Source organism: Trichosurus vulpecula, chromosome 1 (genome assembly GCF_011100635.1).
Source record: "Trichosurus vulpecula isolate mTriVul1 chromosome 1, mTriVul1.pri, whole genome shotgun sequence".
Lineage (NCBI taxonomy): Eukaryota > Metazoa > Chordata > Mammalia > Diprotodontia > Phalangeridae > Trichosurus > Trichosurus vulpecula.
The window spans coordinates 415,924,939-415,947,834 of record NC_050573.1 but is presented as its reverse complement, the minus strand read 5'-3'; the positions used below and the strand labels follow the sequence as shown (position 1 = coordinate 415,947,834).

The 22,896-nt window shown below is 37.3% G+C and overlaps 1 protein-coding gene across 1 annotated transcript in view; it reads right to left on the bottom strand.

Moving 5' to 3' along the window:
- The window catches only part of ITGA1 (integrin subunit alpha 1), a 199,403-nt gene that overhangs the window by 92,220 nt on the left and 84,287 nt on the right, over positions 1 to 22,896 (bottom strand). The window contains exons 3-6 of the mRNA XM_036760530.1: positions 17,679 to 17,791; positions 15,067 to 15,155; positions 14,862 to 14,976; positions 14,177 to 14,304 (exon numbers count right to left, since the gene is read on the bottom strand). Coding sequence (XP_036616425.1) covers positions 14,177 to 14,304; positions 14,862 to 14,976; positions 15,067 to 15,155; positions 17,679 to 17,791 — 445 coding nt within the window. The remainder of the gene's footprint in view (positions 1 to 14,176; positions 14,305 to 14,861; positions 14,977 to 15,066; positions 15,156 to 17,678; positions 17,792 to 22,896) is intronic.

Sequence of the window (22,896 nt, the reverse complement as noted above, 5' to 3'; positions counted from 1 at the left end):
GGGAGGAATTTTCTTGTGTTTTTCTCACAGCAACAGTGATAATATCTAAAGTATTATTGAAACCTTCTATTTTGAAATCTTTATTTCTGAATAGTGCCTCCCCATTCCTCCATTCAGTAATCAATACCTTGAAACAAATGATGAGAAGGAAAGGGGAGGGGGGAGAGCAATTTAGCAAAATGAACCCACACATCATTCAAGACTGACAGTCTGTGGTGGTTCATACCTGAAGTCACCCACCTTTGAAGCCATCATTTAATTTAAGACACCATTGCTGGTGTTGCTGCTGCCAAACACAGGAATCTCAAATGATGTATGTGTGCGTATATAAATATAGATGTATATATAGATAAAGATATAATATTATGCCATTGGGTGGTTGCCTACCCCTTAGCCTCAGGTCTCCTTAACTAATCTTCCTATTATATCCTTCCTCTGTCGTCATGACCCTACAAGCAAGAGTAACACATCCTTTATGATATAATCACTTGGTATAAGCATATGTATGTGAACCATTGAGAGAATGGGTTAACATGCTCTAAGTTCAGTTTAACTTTGGTTACAGTCAGAATGTCATATATTCTTAGGTACTTCCCACAAACATCCAAACTCTAAACTTCTCTCCTCTCGTGACCTTTTCATGATCTGCTACTTAGGGGGCATATGACTTTTTCGTGTCTGCCCATTGGTCATCGTTAACAGAAGAATCTGACTTTTGGCCTGGAAATATCTATACTGAGAGCCTCTAAAGTCTCTTTTTCTTCTTGCTCTTCTTGGGAAGTCATCCAATATTTTCTCTCTCTTGTATTCTTTGTCTCTTTTAGCAAATATGTACTATAGTTTTAAGGTCCAATTTCTTTGGCTAAAGTGGGTCTCTAGACAATAAGTCAGCACTACTTATCTATGTGGTCCTTAAGATTCTTACCTACAAGCACACAGATCTCAGTAAGACATACTGCTAATCTATTGCTTTTGCTCAACATGTTTCCCATTGAAGACATCACCCTCACACCCATTGAAGTTTTAATAAATACCTTCATATTCAATAGGTCCTCTCTAAATTACACTTAATACCTCCTCCCTCCCTTCCCATCCATCCTATATACTACTGCACAATTAATATTTCTGCAATACTGAGTTCATCATGTTACTTCTCTTCAATAGTTTTTCACTGATTACATGACAAAATCTAAGTTTCTCTATCAGATGTTCAAGATCCTCAACATCTGGTTCCTTCTAACCTATTCTATGGTATCTTCCACCATCCCCCAGCTCTGGTCTTGCCAGGGAAATCTCTTAACCTTACCTCAAACTATATACTTTGCTCACCTAGAACACCCTTCTGTCTCCTTCATCTGTTCAAATCACATTCACCCTTTGAAGTTTATCTCAAATCTCACTTCCCCCAGGAGATATTCCTAGACTGTTTTTCTCCTTTAGAATTTGCTATTCCCTCCAAGATGGGTTCTTATTGATAGTTAGCCTGGCATTCTTTCTTAATTAAATGAATGAATCAATGGATAGATGAATAAGTACATTTAGGAATTAAACCTACAACCAAATCCTACAATTTTTACTATGTTATGTTGCAGTTGCTAATGTTCTGTAGTTGTTTTCATGTTTATAGACACAGATACACAGTATAGCCTCATTTCCCTATAAACTCAAGGTCAAGAATCATATATTTCACACTTTTCTACATGTTCTGCCTTTACCTGGAAGGCAGGTAAGAGACAGAGTGGATGATGTCATTGTTCTTTTGTAATCCCCCTAGTTCCATAATAAGAAGTAGCTGGTGGTTCAGTGGATACAACACTGGGCCTGGAGTCAGGAAGACCTGAGTTCAAATCCAGCCTTAGAAACTTTCTAGATGTGTAACCCTGGGCAAGTCATTTGTCTGGCAAAACAGATCCACTGGATCCATTGGAGAAGGAAATGGCAAAAACTGTTCCAGGATCTTTGCCAAGAAAATCCCAAATGAGGTCACGAAGGGTTGGACACAACTGAAGATGACTGAATAACAACAAAAAATTCCATAATTGGAGAAATAGGAACATTGAACACAACAGAAGCAAAAAAATGACAGCAGAGATAGAGAATTAAAACTGAAAAAAAAAACAGAAATAAAGGAGTATGAGAAAATAAGAAGAGTGGGAAATAGAAAATCAATTCCCTGGTGAATGGCATACAGTCTCCAAGCCTGAATAATTATTCTACTTGCTGTTGCCTTTGGCACAGATAAGGAAAAGGCCTGCTTTGGTTCTTCTCCAAGGAAAGAGGACCAAAGATTAATTTTCAGTCTAGGGAAAGGGTCAGATCATAAAACCAAGAAACAAAAATAACAAAAAAAATCAAGCTGTCGTCTACATGGAGAAATTAGTCTATTTCTGGAGATGAAGGAGGGAAAATGCTGCACTCATAAAAGGAGTAGACTGCCTCTGTTGAAGATCAGCTTAACTTAAATTAACAAAAGCAATGGGGAGACAATTGTGAAATTTTGCCCAGAATTTAAATTCATCTACTACCACATTGTTATCAACTGCTACAAAGTCTAGTGGGGTAGGAACCTTAGGAACGAGCACCAAGTTTGAAATCACCAATGGGAATCCTGTACTAAGTAGTCAGTTGGAAGGAGTTGGTGGAATTATTACCTTATGATTAGGGCAGAATTGTCATATGTGAATGTTAGATTTCCATTCAACTGCATTGTGCCATGCTAATGTATTATCAAATCCATGGCTTTCGGTAGGTTGGTAACAAACATGTTCAGAATGGGGACCAATTCCCTTCCCTATAGAGCTTACCATATTCAATTCACTATGCTAGCCTCTAAAATGGGAAACTAGGAAGGCCTAGCACATTGTCTTGTCCTCACCGAAGAAAAATTGCCTGAGCAGAGGTAAGGTTGCACAGACTAGTCATCGTCTTTTGTTCAGGCCTTGAAACAATGAATCAGGCTCAGTACTCAAAATGCCTGAAGGGAAATGTTGTAAAAATGTGTGGTAAAAATGGAGATAAATAATTTTCCTAAAAATTAATTAATTTCTCTCTTTCAACTTAGCCTTGGTTTAACATCATGCTACATTCTTGATGGATCATGGTGCAAACAATATACACAATGTTCCATTAGTGTATTTCACTTTTATACCAAGTCTCACAATTTACTGGTGTTATTTAGGGTAATGTACTGTTATTTGGCATATTTATATCCTTCTCATTTATTATTAAAAGCAATGTAATGTTTAGGTATTGAGGATCAATAAGGCCTCCATAATGTTTATACTGTCATATCTTTTATTGCGGGCTCAAAGTGTTTTTCAGGTTTACTTTATAGGTGCTTTTTTGAAGGCAGTTTTATGGCTTTTTCTCCATCTTGTGCAAAAGCTGGTTTGTTGATATTCCTTGACAACAATGACAGGAACGTAACCGGGCCCGAGATAAGGCACTAAAGCAGACTTTAATTAAAAAAAACTTAGTGAAATGATTTTTAGTTTCCATCTAGGTTATCTCAAGTAGATACCATTGTAAGCTATGGTTTTTGTACTTTTGTTTTTCCAAGACAGAAGGCCTGCTGCAGATCTGTTTAGGCATGTTTCAATGAAAAGAATTTCTCTGGAAATGTTACTTCTTGTTGGTAGCGTCCAATAGTCCTAGGATATTGCAAATATCAGGCTTCTGAATTAATATTTAGGACAGCACAGTAAACACCACTGGATCTAATCTTCTAACAAATCTGTTATGACCCAAGACAGCGAGCCAGGGCTCGCTGTAAACTTTTCTCTGAATATGTTAGTCCTGTGTCTTCCTGTGGCCAAGAGGGCCAAAAACATGCTGGACACAGCCAAGAAGAAGATTGCCAAGGAAACAGAGAACACCTCCTTGATCACATATTATAGCACCAAAATGCAGCATGAACAAATTAAAAAAATATATGTAAGAAAACTGGAAGCTCAAAGTAAGGCAACTAACACAATGGAAGTGCTAGAATCTCTTCTTTAAAAAAAATTAAACTGTTTCAAACCAGAAAGACAAAGTTGTAGTGGGATGTGATTAAAGTTTTACATAATGACAGAGGGAATACTTAAGGTGAATGTGGCCTTTGTTCACTCATTTTTAGAAGACCAAAAGCTCTTACAAATCTTCCTAGTGTTTGTATAGGTTCTTTCAGATGCAATGCAATTTTTGTAAAACGGGTAGTAAGCTCACACAATGGTACACCAAATAGTCAGAGCAGTAACTAGGAATTGTGATGCCTGGAGCAAATCAGGTTTTAGGAGAGTGGAACCTGGGAGTGAGGAAGAGGGTGAGGATTGCCAATATTGCACCACAGTCAAGTGCAGGACCCTTCTTTTGGTATGACTGCCTTGACCTCATACAGATGATCATCCTCCCACGTACTTTAAGGTGCTAGAGCAGGTCAGGTAAAGGAACAGGAGTAGTTACAGTGTTACTAAGACAAAGGCATGGTGAACTAGAACAGGGCCATGGGCAGCATGTGATTTATGTGGCCTCCTACAAGCATAGAAATTTACATAAATGCTTTAGTAAATGAAGCCGAGCTACCACAGAGCTCTCACTAAAATGGAAAAACAAAATATATTGTCTATTGTTTCAGTAAAAACGTAAGGTTGGACAGCCCTGAGCTGTAAGACTAGCACAGGGAGAAGTGTGCTCCCTTGATGTCTTCCTCCCGATGGCAAAACCCTATCACCCCACCCTAGTCATGGATTTGATTCATTTATTCATTCAACAAGTTAATTCAACATTCAACAAATGAACACTGAATATTTGTTGTGTGCATGGATACACCTATATAACTACTGAAACCCAGGTTTCCAGTTAAGCCTGGAATATTTTGAATGAGAATCTCTTAATTGGTAGAGAGAATGTTATTGCAACTCTGAGATTTTGGGGAATTTCTCCTTGGGTGAGAATGAGTCCTCTCTTTCAAGAGAGGCAGACTGGAAATCAGGGGCATATTAAGAAGCCCGCTTCCCCTACATGTCTACAAGAATCTCTCTTTCTCCTCTCTGAAGTCATTCCTAAAGAGAGTCTAGGGCCACAGGTGTTTTTCTATTGAAATCTCTTAGACCAACTCTGCCCCTCACACAGGCAGGGTTGTATTTATTGCAAAGACAGTTTAAGAGCATTGAGGTTACCTTTTTTGAAGTTGAGAAAACAAAAGACAGCTATATTTGAAAACCTCTACTTTTAGCTCCCACTACACTCTCCATTTATTTAAAGAATCTTCATCCTTCAAGGTCCAGGTGAAACCCAGTTTACATTCATCTCTTCCTTCTATAAACTAGTTAAATAGTAGCCAAAGCTTTCATTAAAATTTTTCTCCTATCACCTCATATGTGCTAACTTTTAACTCTCTAAATAGATTATAGGTTTCTAAAGGGTAGGTAGGTTTTATCTTTCTATTTTATCTGGAGTTTAGTATGATTCTGAATATAATAAGTATTCAATAAATACTTATTGGTCAATCAACTGATAAGTATGGAAGATTGAGTATTGCTATTTCTTTAACTTGCCTTTATTTCAGTGACAAAGATAGTTTATTCAACCACAAAGACTGTTGATTTTATGAATCCTTTTGTGATGGCTCATCAATGTGACAATATTGAGTACTGTCTTTCTGACACCTTTGTTAAAGCTGAATTTCAAGATGTGATTGCTTTGTTATGTAAAGACTGGAAACTTTTAGCAACATACTTCAGAGTCATGATTTTTACATATGTGTGTATGTGTGTGTATATATCTATATATAAATACATGTATATACATATATGAGTTTATTATTTATTTCAATTTTTTTTTCATTTTTGAAAACTCTTTTCTCCTATCCTGACATATGATATGATTTTACTTTTTTTGAGTCAGTGGGGTTGAATGGACCCTGACTTCATCCATAGGAAGAAACATTCCCTTTATGTATATACATGTATATAAATATATGAGTTTATTATTTATTTCAATTTTTTTTTCATTTTTGAAAACTCTTTTCTCCTATCCTGACATATGATATGATTTTACTTTTTTTGAGTCAGTGGGGTTGAATGGACCCTGACTTCATCCATAGGAAGAAACATTCCCTTTTTATCTCCTTATATTTTCTATCTCCTTATATTGTACATATATAAGTCAAATACAAGGTAACCTTAGAGAAGAAGAAGGCAATAGTAGCTGGGATGACCAAGCAAAGACTTATGCAGAAAGTGGGGCTTGACTTGAATAATGAAAGAAGCCAGAGATGCTAAGATGAGAAGTGAGGAGGAAGTACATTCTGGGAATGGGGAATAGCCAACGTAAAGAAAGACATGGGAATGGGAGATGGTGTGAAGGCTAACGTCAAGAAGACTAATAAACCACACTGTGAAGAGATTTAAACAACAAACAGAAGAGTTTATATTTGATCATAGAAGTAGTGGATGAGTCCCTGGAGATTACTGAGTAGGAAGTGATATGGCCAGGCCCATGTTTTAGGAAAATCACTTTAGCAGCTGTGCGGAAGATGAATTAGATTGGGGAGAAAACTGAGACAAGTAGACCAATTAGGAGGCTATTATAACAATATAGGATAGGGTGATGAGGGCCCAAACTAAGGTGGTAGCTGTGTGAACCAAAGGAAGGGGACAGTCAGTCCATAGGCATTTATTAAGTACCTACTTTGTGCTGGCTACTGTGTTTATAAGCACCGGGAATACAAAGAAAGACAAAAGATAATCTCTGCTGTGAATGAGCTCCATCGAATAGGTGAGACAATATGAAAATAAGTATGTGCAAACAAGATAGACACAGGATAAGATGTAAATATTCAACAGAGGGAAGTCGTTGACATTAAGGGAGATTAGAAAAAAGCTTCTATAGTAGGTGGGATTTTAGCTGGGAAGTGAAGGGAACTCAGGAGGCAGAGGTGAGAAAGGAGAGGAGTCTAGGTAGGGAGGACAGTCAACAAAAAAAGCCTGAAGTCTAGAGATGAAATGTCTTGTTCAAGGAAAGCAAGGAAGCCAGGGTCTCTGAATGACAGAGTACATGGAGGGAGTAAAGTGTAATAAAGCTGGAAAGGAAGAAGAAACTAGTCGGTAAAGGATTTAAAATGTCAGAGAAATTTATTTTTGATCCTGGAGGTGATAGGGAGCCACTAGAGTTTATTGAATGGGGGTGGGGAGGGTGACATGGTCAGATCTAGCTTTAAGAAGATTAATTTGATAGCTATGTGGAGGACAGACTGGAATGGGAAGGGGCTTGTGACAGAGAGACCAACGAGCAGCTATCACAGTAGGCCAGGAGTAAGGTGAGGAGGGTCTTTATCTGGGTAGGGTCAGTGTCATAGGATAGAAGACGGCATATATGAAAAAATGTTACTCAGGTTATGAAGGTAAAATCAACAGGATTTGGCAACCAATTGTACATGGAAGGATAACACCAGATTGTGAGCCTAGGTGATTGGAAGGAGGGTAGTGCCCTCAACAGTAATAAGGAAGTCTGGAAGAAAGGAAAGTTTGGAGCAGGGAAGATAATGAATCCAGTTTTGGATGTGTTGAGTTTAAGATGTGAGATAATTAGAGATGTGAGACTGGAGGTCAGCCGAGAGGTTAGAGATGAATAACTCATCCAATTTACCAAATCTGAGAATCATTGGCATAGAGATGAAAATCAAGACCATGGGACCTGATGAGATCACCAAGTGAAATAGTAGAGAGGGAGTACAGAGCTTAGGGAATCACTCACCTTTCCTGGTCATGACCCAGCAAAGAAGACTTAGAAGCAGTCAGACAAGAAGAAAGAGAACAAGCATAGAACAAAGTTATGGAAACCTGGAGAGAAGAGAATTTTAAGGAGAAGAGGGTGATTGATAGCATGAAAAGCTGCAGAGAGGTCAAGAAGTGTAATGATTGAAAAAACACCATTTGATCTGGCAGTTAAGAAATCATTCGTAACCTTGGAGAGAGCAGTTTCAGTTGAACGATGAGGTAGGAAGCAAATGTTAACTGTATAGTTAAAAAAGAAAGTAAGAGGAAAGGTAGAAGAGGAATCCATTATGGAGACCTTTCTCTAGGAGTTTAGCCACAAAAGGGAGAAGAGATATAGGATGATAGCTAGTAGGCATGGACAGATCAAGTGAGGCTTTTTTGAGGATGGGGGAGATATGGACATGTTTGTAGCCAGCAAAGAAGTAACCAATAGAGAAGAAGATATTGATGATAAGGTAGAGCTTGGGGATGATGGAGAGGACAACCTGCTGCAGAAGACACAATAATGTGATGAATTGTGCGTGTAGAGGGGTTTGCCTTGGTAAGAGGTGACCCACCTCTTCATGTGACACAGAGGTGAAGGAGGAGATAATGGCAGAAGGCTTCTGGGTGCTGTGAGATAAGGCAGAGGGGAGAAGAGGGAGCTCTTGGCAAATGGCCTCAATTTTTTCCGATAAAATATGATACAAAGTTCTCAGCTGAGAATGCAAGGGAGGGAAGTCAGGGGAATTTTGAGAAGGAATTAAAAAGTTTAGTAGTGTTCCCATGAAGTGAGTTAATTAGGAAGTTAATTAGGGAGATGTGAAAGGACCTTTGTGAGAGATCTGCAGGTAGAAATGACAAGATTTGACAATTGATTGGATAGGTGGGGTGAGTGAGAAGTTTAGGAAGACAATGAGATTACAAATTTTGAAGATAAGGAGAGTAGTGACCTCAACAGAAATAGAACGTTTATAAAAAAAGGTTTTGAAGGGATTAAATAAGTTTCCTTTTGGTTCTATTGAGTTTGTGGTGCTAACTGCATATCCAGAATGAAATGACAAAGTAAATGCCAAAGGTAGGATTCTGACCCAGGTCCTCTAATATCAAATCAACTGGCCTTTCTGCTGCTCCTGTTCTTCAGTGATTGTATTTCTTCACATAACCCACTTCTTCAGTGACTAAGTTTCTTTTCTTGTCCCTCAGTTTCCCGAATGACAGTTTTTTGCTTGGTGCCTCACTTGTTGGGTTTCACAGGATAAGAAAATCACAAAGTTTCAGAGTTGTTGGAAGGGATCTTAGTGGACATAGTCCAGCCAAACCTGAAAAAGAAACCTCAATACACCATATATAATAAATGGACTCAGCCTCTGCTGAAAGACCTTCGGTGAAGGGGAGGTCACTTATTCCTCAGAGTTTCATGCTATTAGAAATGTGCATCCTTGTCAATATCATGCTATCAAATGACATCTCATTACCTCCTCCATGTAGGACAAAGTTAGCCCTGACACCCAACACACACATTTTCCCCGAGTTTTAGGCCAAAACAATAATATCATCAGGAAAATCCTTCCTCATCTGTGAAGTCACATCACTGGATTGTAGTAGTAGTTTTCTGTTTGTTAACGGGCAGGTAGCCCTTGATTGAAATCTGACCTCATAATTTGAAATGCAGGGGAGCTATGTTATCTCCTCCAATTTTTAATGATGAGATGAGCAGGAACTGAAAATTTTAGTTACGTGTCTTTATGAAAAGGCTAATAGTAAGTGAAGTTTAAACCTCATAGGTCCCCTTAGGGTGCTTCCTCACTTAATCTCTCTAGGTCTTATGGTCTCATCTGTAATATGAGGGGGTGACATGGCCTCTAAGATTTCTCATAGCTCTAAATCCATGATCCAGTAAATGCAGATGTTTTTAGAAACCTCTTATAAATTGGGCACCAAAGATGTAAAAGAGATGAAGACTGCTTTTGAGCATTTTTCAGAAGACGACTGCCAACTTGTGGGTAGTTTTTGGCTCTTTTATTAAAAAATACTGTACTTAAATCCTGTTAGCAACCACTGAGATCAAAACGGTTGTCAACACAAACAAGCAGGCAGTGTTCTTGGAAAGAAGCAATGCGAGCCCACATGAAAGAAAACTATGCCCTTTACAACTATGCTCATTTTTGTACCTTTTTTTTTCTAGAGTATGTGTACGTTCATATTTCCTATGAATGAATTTCTTTCCTGAAGCACAGAAGGAAGACAAATTAGAGTATTTGTTATTATTCTGTCTATGTCACCTATTTTTAAAGTGGAATCATGGATTTATTTTTAAAAGTAAGGATTTAGAGAATAATGAGCCAGGTTCTTCAAATCATTTTTCTATCAAGAAAGGATTTTTAAAACCAGTCCTTGATGAAAATTTTTCAAAAAATTAAGAAAGATAGGAAAATCTATCATTTGTTAAAGACAGGCTTGAATGAGGCCTGTCCCTAGCAGTTCAGATTCATTGTTGAGCTGAAATGAGGCACCCATTGGTAGGTAATCTGATAGTTAACAAAGTGAGGTTTACTTAGTCATAGCATAGAAAGGATATTCAATAGGGCCATTCCAGCACTTAGCTAGGGTAGACATAGCCCTGTCTAGTCTGCAGAGGCAGGGTAATTTGCAGAATCTTGAGAAATCAGACAATTCTGAAGGGCCTGAACTCCATCAGGATGGATCTTTGTCTGTCCTTAGGTAACTAGGAAACCATCTCAAAATATCCAGAGGCTATCAGGAAGTTATCCTGATAGATATCCTGATGTCCAATCAATTCCTGTGTACAGCTTTGTCACTGTTCAGGGAAAAAGGGCTGAGGGAGGTGGGGTAAGAAGGGGAAACTCTGATCCTATTATGCCTCTCTTCAAAGAAAATCACCATAAGAATTCCTTTTACAATAAAAGTACAAACGTATCTCTTGGATTATAGTTCTATTGCTGCAAAGACTCTTCTAATACATCACCTTCATGATGAGGAAAGTGGGGCCCACCGAAGTTAAGTAGCAAGTGGCAGAGGCAAAACTTTATTTTTGTAGGTTTCCTGGTTCCGTAGTCCATATATCAATCAATAAAAATTTATTAAGGGCCTGTTATGTGGCAGGCACTGTGCTAAGCATTGGGGAGATAAAGAGAGGCAAAAAACAGTCCCTGACCTCAAGGAGCTTACAGTCTAATGGGGAGACAACATGCTAATAAATGTATACAAAGCAAGGATAAAATAGGATAATAAGAGATAATTAACAGAGGGAAGGTACTGGAATTAAGAGGGGTTGGGATTTAGAGGAAACCAGAGAAGTCAGTAGTCAGAGCAGAGAAGGGGGAACATTATAGGCCTGGGGGATACCAGAGAAAATGCTAGAAGCTGAGAGATGGAGTATATTGTTCATGGAACAGCCAGAAGGCTAGGGTCACCAGACTGAGGAGTACATGGTAGGGAGTAACTTGTAAGAGGGCTTGAAAGGTAGGAGGGTGCTAGGTTATGAAGGACTTTGAAGGCCAGACAGAGCATTTTGTATTTGATCCTTGGAGCAATAGAGAGCCCTGGAGTTTATTTAGTAGAGGTGTGATATGATCAGACCTGTGCTTTTGGAATATCATGTTAGTGGCTGAATGGAAGAGGGATTGGAATGGGGAGAGACCATATGTTTGTAAGTGATCTGAAGGCTTATTGGTAATCTGAGGCCCTGCCAAAGGGGAAGGGGCTGATCACATGGATCCCTGACACAAGAAGTAGGGGGTATTCATTAAACCTGAGTCATCCTTTCCAGACACTGAACTTTTTACATAATGAAGTTTGTAGAAAGGGCATCTTAGTTGGCGACAGAACCCAGAACAAAGCAATAGCAGCAGCCAAGCGATTAATTTTGTGGAAAGGGAAAAAAGAAAGTACTTTTCCCTCAGCATTTCAGGCAGGCACTTTGACCTCTAGAAAATGAATGGTAGAATGAAGCTCATTAGTCAATTATTTGTACATTTTCTTCTGATCATTGCTTTGGTAGAAAAGTACAAATTTATTTTTCCTCTCTAGATTCTAGGTAGTTTAGTACTATAATGTAAAGAGTCCTGGATTTAACCAGAGAAGTACTGAATTCTAACCCCAGGTCTGCTCCTGCTAGCTACCAGTGTAACGTGCCCAAATCACTTACCCTTTGGTTCTCATCTGTAGGGGTTGGATAAAGTGATCTTTAAGGTCCTGCCTAGCCCAAACATTCTATGGTTCTCTTGATATCACAAAGTAAACCAGATTTTTTCATTCTTTTTTTCTCTTGAACTACAGCATGGAAAAAAAAAATCACATAAACAGCAATTCCTACACCTTACAGATGTCTAATGAATGGCTATTGAATGAATTAGTGACTGGGCCTGTGATTTTAGCAATTTATGGAACTCCCAAACGAGGAAGTTCTTTCCACCAATGTATATCAGCTACTGCTTCCCCAACTTATAATCTTAAAGAGTTGCCTAAAGCAGTGAGTGGTTGGTTAAGTGACTAGCCCAAGGTCATACAGTCTATAGATGAGTCAGAAACATACCTGAAACCAGGTCTTCCTGCCTTCAAGGCCAATTCTTCTACCTCTCTATCTACCATACTATACTGATTCTCAAGCTTATACACTAACAATATATCTGATATAGAATAATCTTTATTTTTTTCCCCACAAGTATGCAATACATAGAAAGGACTCATAGGAGCACCAGAACATACAAGATAGCCCTCCTCTATCCATGAATACCCCTTCCTACAGGGGAAGTCCACCAGTCTTAGCTTGAGGGATAGATAATACTTATAAGATTACTCTCTCTCCTTGAGGGATTGCCTTTATTTTGTAAGTTTACTTCAGATACTACCACTTTAGCCATCTGTCCTGTCTTTCCCATATAAATTGTCTGAATCCATAGATCATGTCAAATCTAGTGTACAAACCCAGTATGTCAGATACCTACTGGGAATTAAGTAGATTAAAAATGAAGGAAGGAAGCATAAATCTAGTGTCTGAAGTAAAGTTTACCAGAAATTTAGACTATGTGTAGGCTTTGCTCTCTTTAGGGGCCAACAGGGGGATCTGCTGAGAAATGGATGCTCTTGGGATAAAAATGCTCTGGACAGTGACTTTTTGCAGCTCAACCCTGGGGCACTTACTACTGAAGGGGAAAAAATCATTAAACAATAAGGGAAAACAGATTTTTGCAGCAATATCCTGTATTTCATTACCCTTTCATTTATGCAACATGAGAACGGAAACCACAATGTAAATATAGTGCTCTGGGGAGGTCATATCACAGTTTCTAAGCACATTGAGACAGATTTGTTGTGAGCAGGGATGGCCAAGTTTATATTAAACTTGCTATTAAATGATAGGTCCTCCACATTTATAAAGGATGTTCCTCACTGTCCTTGAAAATGGTAGCTCGCAAATTGGCAAAAATGGTGACAGAAAAAAAAGTAAATGGGGAAGGCAGTAAAATGAAAGATATACAAATACAATGGAGTTTTGAACTGGTACAAAGAATTTGAAAGACAATTTTAGAATTATGTTAAAAAAAAACCACAAATCCAAACAAACAACTGATTAAAATGTTCATAATCTTTGACTCAGAGATCCTAATGTGTATACCCCAATTGAAAGAAAAATTCTAAATCTACCAGAATATTCATAGTAGTCCTTTTTGTGGCAGCAAAGAATTGTAAACAAAGCAGGTGCCCATTAATTGGAGAATGGCTAAGTAAATTGTAGTATGGAATAATATGGAATAACATTGAATAATGAATAATATGGAACATTGCTTTGCCACAAGAAATAGTAAATATGAAGAATTCATAGAAGTAAGAGAAGACTTATAGGATCCGATGTAGATTGAAGTATCAAGAGAGCAATACGTACTATGTCTACAGCAACATAAATGTAAACAACAACAACAAAACAAAAGTTGAATGCTGCATAATTAAAATGACCAAGTTTGACCCCAGAGAAGAGGAGAGAAAAATGTACCTCTGTCCCTTGTTTGAAGAGGTAGGAGATTAAAGTGTGAAGATTTGCATGTGATGTCAATCACAGTGGATATGAGTTTTTTTTTTTTTTTTTTTTTGCTGAACTGTTTGTTTTATTTCTTTTTCTTTTTATTATTTGCTAACAGGCTGGTTGGAGGAGCAGGGGAAGAATATATTCACAAATGAACGTGATATAAAAACAAAAGATATCAAGACAACTTTTTAAATGGTGGCCATGCAATATTTTCTGCTTAAAAAACTTCAAAAAGGAAGACATGTCATCTTTGCTAGGAATGAGCACAGAGAGGTGGGTTATAAATTCACTTCTGATATTTAGCTTCATTAATGAACACATTTCCATTGTTTGCTATATTTTTTTTCTGATCCAAAAAAGCAAGAACAAAAATGCAGAACTCCCTTACCTGTGTCTGCTTGGGACCAATATCCATTTTCCCAAGTAAACTATTTAAAAAATCTATAACACTTGTCCACGGGTAGATACTGTTAGAACCATCCAGCACGATGACAATGTCCAGTTGGGTACTGCATCCTACAACACAAAGAGGCAAATTGGCAACCATGGACTCTGCAGTTACCCTCTTTTTGTAGACAATTGAAATGCCTTCTGAAAGGCTCATTAAAAAAATCAGTTCTTAACCATTATGAGACATTGATGGCAACCAATAAAATTACTTTTTATATCCCATCAAGGAGAAACATTTCTCCTCAACTTCTCATGTTGTAGAACTGCTCTCACTTTTCTTCAATGAGTATTTTAAAGGACAGTTGTAAATTTCTTTTTTACTTTGTATCTTAGAATACATGGCTTCTTTATCTAAAGAGGTTTCCGTTGTTGGAATAAAAGTGACTTGACATTTTTCCAATGGGGTGCTTCATGCCTTTCTAAAAATTGTTTACACTAAGATCAATTCTCCAAATAGCACCAACGTTTGGTTTTATACCAGCAAAGCAAACATTGACCTAAATTGGAAATGCTGGTAGCTGAGATAAATGCTTCATGCTTTTGGCATGCCTCCGTGTATATATTTCCTCATTCATTGCTGCCTACTTTTCAAACACACCAAAATATTCCAAGGGTACGCATACCTTGAACAGATGGTGCAATGGAGTTCACAACCTGAAATTTGGAATCAACATCCGAACAGATGCCAGTTGTATAATGTGAGTGTCCACATCTGTAAGCATACAAAGGCCCACAAGCCTTGAAAAGAAAGAAAGAATTAAAAACCTTGAAGATTTACAATGATCACTTTCCTAGGGTCATTAAAAATATTGCTCTTTCCTTTCTTACCAGAAACCCGCCTTTTGGGTTAGTGACTAAAGTGGATCCAAACGTCATGTTCTCCTTTACTTCCGTGACATTGGGAATTGATGTGTAAACTAAAAATAGAAGAAAAATGTAAATTGGTAGAAACAGAATGCAGTGTCTATAAGTTTGAAATATTCTAGTCCTTGTACTGCAGCGGGGGGTGGGAGGCGGGGGGCGGGGCGCAACCAAGTGTTCTTCAAATTACTATTAGGAATAAAATGAAGCAGTTAAAGTTGAAAAACTGGCTTAGGTCCCAGAATCTTTGTCCGGGTCACTGTCTCAAATAGTTTTACTGAACTGAAAAAAAGTGCAGAAATAGCAAGGCAGTGAGAGTGTGGAACTGCTGCCTCTCACACAGTTTTGCTAATAGAAACAGATAAAATATTCGGCTTCATATGAAATTTTTATGTATATATAAAGTAGCTTTGTATGCTTCACAACATGGTCAGGAATGTGTCAAAAATTTCTAACAAGATATGTGCTAAAATTGGGTGGGAAACCGGAATGGGAAACTCAAATGCAAGTTCTTTATCTCTATGTCAATATCCTGATGAATATAGTTGGGCTTACTAAGAAAAATGTGGCACAGGATTAGAGCAGTAGGCATGAAATTTTAGTGAAAGAAGTGTAGTGATTAGGACATATTTGATATAAGTGTTTTGGTCTCAAGCTGATTCCAGAACATCAGACCACTTAGGACTGGACTAACTGCCATCAGAGCAGAGACAAATCTTTCTCTGGGCATGAATTATACCAATTCCCATCATGGTGACACTTGGGTGAGCAGGATTTGGAAGCAGATGCTGCTGCTGCCCAGTTAATCTGTACCTCTCACAAGGGGAGATGGGGCATCGCTGTTGCCAGCTGTCAGCCTGACATTCTTTCAGTGGTCTGACATCCCAACAAGGAGTTTGGATTCCTGGATAGTTTGTTTCTTAACCTAGGAAACCTAGATGCTTTCCTAATCCAAGGGGTTAGGTTTCCCCCTAAACAACTGGTCTGTTTTGGCCTTCAATTAGTCCTGGAATGGCCCTGAACTCCCAGAGACCCTTTGGCTTGGGGATGACTCAGGGTCAGACAAGATCCCATAGGACCATGTCACACTGGAGACAGTTACTCTTGGCCCTTCCCACTACTGGGGAAAAGTAGCATTTTTCATTGTGCTTGTTGCATCACTGAATAATTCCAATTCGATGTTCCATCCCCCTAGGGTTTCAGAGGAAATTCTATTTGGAGACTTCTTCAAACCTCAGTGAACCAAAGGATTCTATTTCATTGTATTTAGTGCATCTCTTTTTAGTAGCTGTCAGTGAACCTTACTCTTATTTTTAGTACATGTTATGATACTGCTTGAAATTTATAAGATACAAAGATGCGTATATATAATATACTCTTATTTTTAGTACATATGATACTTCTTGAAATTTCTAAGAGATACAAAGATGCATATATATAATATATACACACACATATGTACATGTCAATGTATATACATATAGATGGATGGATGTGTGTATGTGTGTGTGTGTGTGTGTGTGAGTTAATGAGTATTTGTTAAGCACCTACTATGTGCCAGGCACTGTGCTAAGTGCCGATGATGTAAAAAAAGGCAAAAAGCCAGTCCCTACTCTTAAGGAGTTCACAGTCTAAAAGAGGAGACAACAGGGAAACAACTATGCACACATAAGATAAATTCAGGATAATATAGAGATAATCCCCAGACTTGTAGTAAGGGGGATCAGGAAAAGCTTCTAGTAGAAGGTAGGATTTTGTTGTTGTTGTTGTTGTCACTAGTCTTAATCACTGAATGGACGTTGCTTCAGAAAGTAGGATTTTAGCTGGGACTTGAAGGAAGCCAGGGAAGCTAGAAGGTAGAGGTGAGGGCAGAAAGCATTGCAAGCATGGAGGACAGACAGTGAAAATGCCCAGAGTCTGGAGATGGAGCGTCTTGTTCAAGGAATAGAAAGGAGGCCGGTGTCATCTGATTATAGAATACATAGGTGGGTAGGGGGAAGGAGAAGTAAGGCGTAAGAAGACTAGAAAGGTAGGGTTGGAGGAGGTTATGAAGGGCTTTGAATGACAAACAAGAATGCATATTTGATCCTGGAAGTGTAATGTGTGTGTGTGTGTGTGTACATATATATACACACGTATGTACGTATGTGTTTTTGTCAATGTTTGTTAATTTAATATAAATTATGAAAAAAATTCAAACTGTGGGTAGATCATTTGTTGAACTGGTCCCCTTCTTTTTGTTGCTTTGAGTGGGAGAATAGGAACTGGTCTGCGGAGGCTATTTCATGCTACTCCTGTGAAATTCCAAGAACTACTGGATGAAGGAGGAAGTTAAAGCTGTCCCTACACTACTAGTACATTGTATTAAAAATCCCAGGTAGTTCTGAGTTGTTTAAATTCTGCAGTACAAATACCTATGTGAGAGCAACAAAGTGGGGATCCAGGACTTAAAAATGTCCTTCCACTCTCAGAATTTGATCCCTTCAGACCTAAAAATTACTGTCTATATTACTGTTACAGATTCATTTTCTGAGTGCCCTGAATGTATTGTAGGAATAGAATTCTCTCTTTTACCTTACCTGGGAGATCCAATTTTATGCACGGTGATGACTCTCCTCGCCCTACTGGACACTTATAAACATCACCAGTTCTGTTCTTGGGTTGGCCAACCAGTGGAGAACCAATGAGCACCCTGAAAATTAAATAATATGAATCAGTATTTAAAGTAATAAAGAGTCCTTTATTTTAGTTAGTTCATGGCTAATCTTAAGAATATTAACAACAACCAAATTGTTTCCCACAGACAAGTTCAGTCAATGGTCAGTATTCTAAAGGCATCTGATTAAGGCAGAGAATATTCTCTCAAATGAAAAATGACTTAAAATACCTCCCACACAAAAAAATTCACCCAAAACTTCCACACACATCAAAAGATAAATGATAAAAAATGTAGAAAAATAAATAAAAACCATATTTTTGCCCTATAATAGGAGTTAGTATACTTATTTTCACTTCCATTCTTCAACCGGATGGTGTTTTTAATTTCTCCAGAGTCTCAAGTGTAATATCTGAGATAATAAGTTAATCAAACACTAATCAGGGAACTATAGGAAGCATGACAATGTACTTGGTGCTTGGGATTCTTGTATTTATGAGCAGGTTCTGTACACATGGAATTTAAAACTTCATGGGTAAAGCAAGAGATACAAATAGTGGGACCAGCATAAACATGATTGGTGATAGCTTGCGTTTATTCATTTGAAAATTAGATGTTCATATTCTTTGACAACTTATCTATAAGGTAATTTCTCTTTCTCTTATATATTTGTTTCAATTTCCTGCATATTTTGACTGTCAGCCTTTTATCAGAGAAATGTGCTGCAAAGATTTTTCCCAGTTAACAGTCTTTTTTCTTATTCTAACTAAATTAACTTTGCTGCCAGCAAAGCTTTTTTGGTTTTCATTTTTTTTTTTTGTAACTGAAACTCTCCATTTTTTTAGTGACTACTTCTGTCTTATTTGGTTAAGAATTCTCCCCCTAGCCATAGTTGTGAAAGGCACCCCCTTCCATTCACTTCTAAACTGTTTATGATATGACCTTTTCTATTTAAGTCATGTATTCATTCCTAAATGACACTTTATAAAAGTGAAGTTATGATGAATGACTAGATTCAAGGTTACTGTGCTATCTGTATGATATGTTGGCCTGTATCTGATTTCTGACAGTCTACTTTCCAGTTTTCCCAGCAGTTTTTGTTGAAGAAGTACTCATCCTAATAGCTAGTATCCTTGTGTTAGCTGACATTATGCTGCAATGTTTGGTTGCTTCTAGATCTTCACTTAATTGCTCAGTTGATCAACTTTTCTAATTTTTAAACTGGTACCAGATAGTTTTAATGATTTCTGCATTATAGGATAATGTGAGATCTCATGCTATTAGGTTCTATTTATTCCTACTTTTTCATTATTTCTCTTGATATTCTTGAACATTTTTATTTCTATATATGAATTTTGTTATTTTTTCTAGTCTTATAAATAACTGCTTGGTAGTTTAAGGCACTAAATCTGCAAATTAATTTAGGGAATTTTTATTTGTAAGGAAGTAAGGAAGAGAGCTGTCTTTGTGTGTGGCTCAAAGGGAGGCAGAACAGACATCTCTAGACTCTTCTTCCCTGACCCTTCTCCAACAGAGACTGTTCATTCAGGAAGTTGGGGCCAAAGGCTACTCTGCTTTCCTCAAAGAGATGGGGTACTGCTATATGTATATGTATATTTTTGTACATGTACATATACACGTGTGTATATGTGTGTTTATGTATGTGTGTATGCATATATACATACATGTACACATATATACATACATACACACATACATATATACGCACATACACATGTAGATAGATATGTGTGTGGGGGGTATATATATATATATAAACACCCACTCTTTTCCATTCTGATCATCTAGGGCATATGATCTGGTTCCAACTAAATTCTGATAACTTTATCATTTTTGCACAGTAGCGGAACCCCAAGCTCTATATCCAAGCCTTGACTTCTTTTCTCACCTAATGCCAGTCCCAGAATGAACACATGTAGCAAATAGAAAAGAAACTAATTTATCCAAATCAGAGCAAAACAGAAATCAGAGAAATTATACAAAGAACATAGATACAAGACAATACAGAGTGAAGGAGTTCCCTCCCTGGGAGTGAGATGACTCAGTAAAACCAAGATAATATATAGAAAGAAAATATACAGAAAGGCTGATGCCATTTTGTGGGCTTATTTATAGCCTGCTATTCTGTTGAGGTAAATATTTCAATTAATTTTTATTTTCATCTCCAGAGTTCTTTAAGTAAACTATCATATCATCGGCAAATAACAATAATTTTGTTTCTTCTTGGCCTATGCTTATTCACTCAATTCCCTTAATTTGTATTAGCCTAGTAGCTAGAATTTTTAGAACTATATAAAATAATAATAGTAACAATGGACATCTTTGCTTTATCCCTGCTTATATTGGAAGGGGGCTCTAGTGTTTCTCCGTTATAGCTAATTCAAACTCTTGATTTTGGGTAATACTGCTTATCATTTTAGGTTCATTATTTCTATGTTTTCTTATATATTTTTTAAGATAAATAAATGTTATATTTTGTGAAAAGCCTTTTCTCAATCTATTGGTACAATCATATTTTCATTTTATTATTAGTATGATCTATTATGTTTATGGTTTTTCTCATGCAGAACTAACCTTGAATTCTTGGTGAAAATTTAACTTGGTCATAATGCATTCTCTTTTAAATATGTTAAATATAGCCTTTTTGCTAATATTTTGTTTAATATTTTTGGTTTGGCATTCATTAGACCTACACTTTACTTTATCTCTTCCTAAAATGGACATTGGTATTATACTTGTCTTGTGAAAGGCATTTGGTAGGATGCCTTTTGTTTATTTTTATTGTTATAGTCTCATTCTTATCTTCTAATCTTTTTTTCTTTCTTCTAATTTAATGTTTGCCTTGACCTTTTCACCAATTAGTTGATCCAACTGAACATGGAGAACCAATTCTGAAGTGACTTCTCTATTATTCCTTGTCTATTGAAATATAAGCAAGTTCTCTTTTTAATGTTTGAAGATCACCACTACAGCACTATTCGACTTTTTCTGAAGACTATATTTGTGTTGTACAGGAACATGCCTTCTGCAGATCTTCGGTCTCTTTAATTTCTTGATCCTGAACCAAATTTTCATGTGTCATTTTCACTGTTCTTCCATTCCCACTTTCACATTGAAGTCACCAAGGATTTATGTATATGTGGACATGTTTTGGAGTATCTCGCCAAATCCTTCACAAAATTTCTCTACTTCAAATACTGTAATAGATTTTTCAAAGAAGACTGCAATTACCTTCATGTTTCTCTATTTGTTTGTCTTCCTCCTGCATGGCTAGCTCACTAGGTATTCCTTAAAATGATTTTTCTTATTACTTTGGGGATTGTGATGAACCCAATTCCACCATTTAAATGAAAAAAAATAAGCATTTAGCATTTATTAAGTACTATTATGATAAGACTTTTACAAATAAATTTGATAATGGTAAATTTATGTAATTTATAATATGTAATAAATTTATTTGTAAATAAAAGGTAGGGCTAGCCTCTCCCTTGAAGGAGCCTACATTTTTTGACAGGTTCCCAATCCCTCTTAATTCCATCACCTTCTTTCTGTTATCTCCAAGTATTATCTTCAACTATCTCCAATTTATCCAGTATAAAACTTGTTTGTACATATTCCTTAAGAAACTCTCTCCCTCTCCTCAAACTCCTCAAGGGTAGGGACTCTCATTTGCTTTTCTTTGTATCCTCAGCACTTGGCACAATGCCTGGCACATAGTGGATGCTTAACAAATGTTTACCAATTAGTAATGATAATGACTGACTGATATTCTAATGGGAGAAACAACACATAAAGAATGGTGACCAGGTAGGGTTATTTTGGCTTGAATTATTGGAATGGTGAATGTAGGGGACTAGATTGACACAACTTTTCTGGTAGTAATTCTAGTTTTGATTTAATTATAGTTCCAGAACTGGAAAGTGGGAGGATGAGAGAGTAGGGTGAATGGTATGGGAAGATGAGTCAGGAATAAAATGAGTCATTACTAAAGCTGGCCTAAATGTGAAGCCATGTGAAGCACTGACAAATTGGGGTGCCAATTCTTTCACCCATTCCTCTGAGGCAAACCTATAAAGCATTCTTCCATCTAGATGTTCTTTCTTTATCTTCTGTTTTCATTTTTAGAAAAACAAAAATCAACATGGAAGTGCTTCAGTTCCTCAATAAACTGAGACAGATTTAGAGTCAGAAGAGACCTTACAGATGATTGTGTCTAATGTTGCTGTTTTATAGATGAGGAAATGGAGACATAGCAAGGTGATCAACAGGTACCATGTGGTAGAGCTGGAATTTGAACTCTGTGTATCAACTTTTTGTTTGGTTATTTGGATTTTTTGAGGCAATCAGGGTAAAGTGACTTACCAAGGGTCTCACAACTAGTGTCTGAAGGCAAATTTGGACTCCAGTCTTCCTGACCCAAGGAGCAGTGCTCTATCCACTGCACCACCTAGCTGCCCCTCAGTGTATCAACTTTTTGATGGGTAACATAACATAGCACTAACAGTACCAAAAATTAAATGAATATTTCTAAATAATCTTAACACTGAGTGAATCATGCAACCCCTTTCCACCATTCTGTTACTTTCACTATGGAAGCAGGCAAAGAAATTCTCCAGTGGCCAACTTCTTGTGGGTAACCTCTCTGTACTTAACTCTTGTACAATAGGCCATAGTCCGTCACCAGTCTGTAATCAAACCCTTTCTAACATCATAAAACCTGCCAGAATTTAAGCTTTCCCGCTACAGCTTTTGAGAATTCAAGGTCAGCATACAACTGAAGTAAGACTTTTGTGGTGGAAAAATCTCTAGTTTGGTTAAAAAAAAATCCTGCATAAGTACAGGATGTGAGAGAACAGATTTAATGGCAGTTCAAATGAAAAAGCTTTGGGAGCTTTATTTCACCACAAATTCAATATGGGTAAATAGTGTGGTATGGCTACAAAAAAATGGTAGTGCCACCCTAGAGAGCACTGTAGAATGATAGTGTATGTATGTATGTATGTATGTATGTATGTATGTATGTGTACGTGCTTATATATAGATTGTGTGTGTTTATGTATCAGGAGTTCTTAACCTTTTTTTGTGTCATGGATTCTGGAAGTCTGATGAAGTCTATGAGG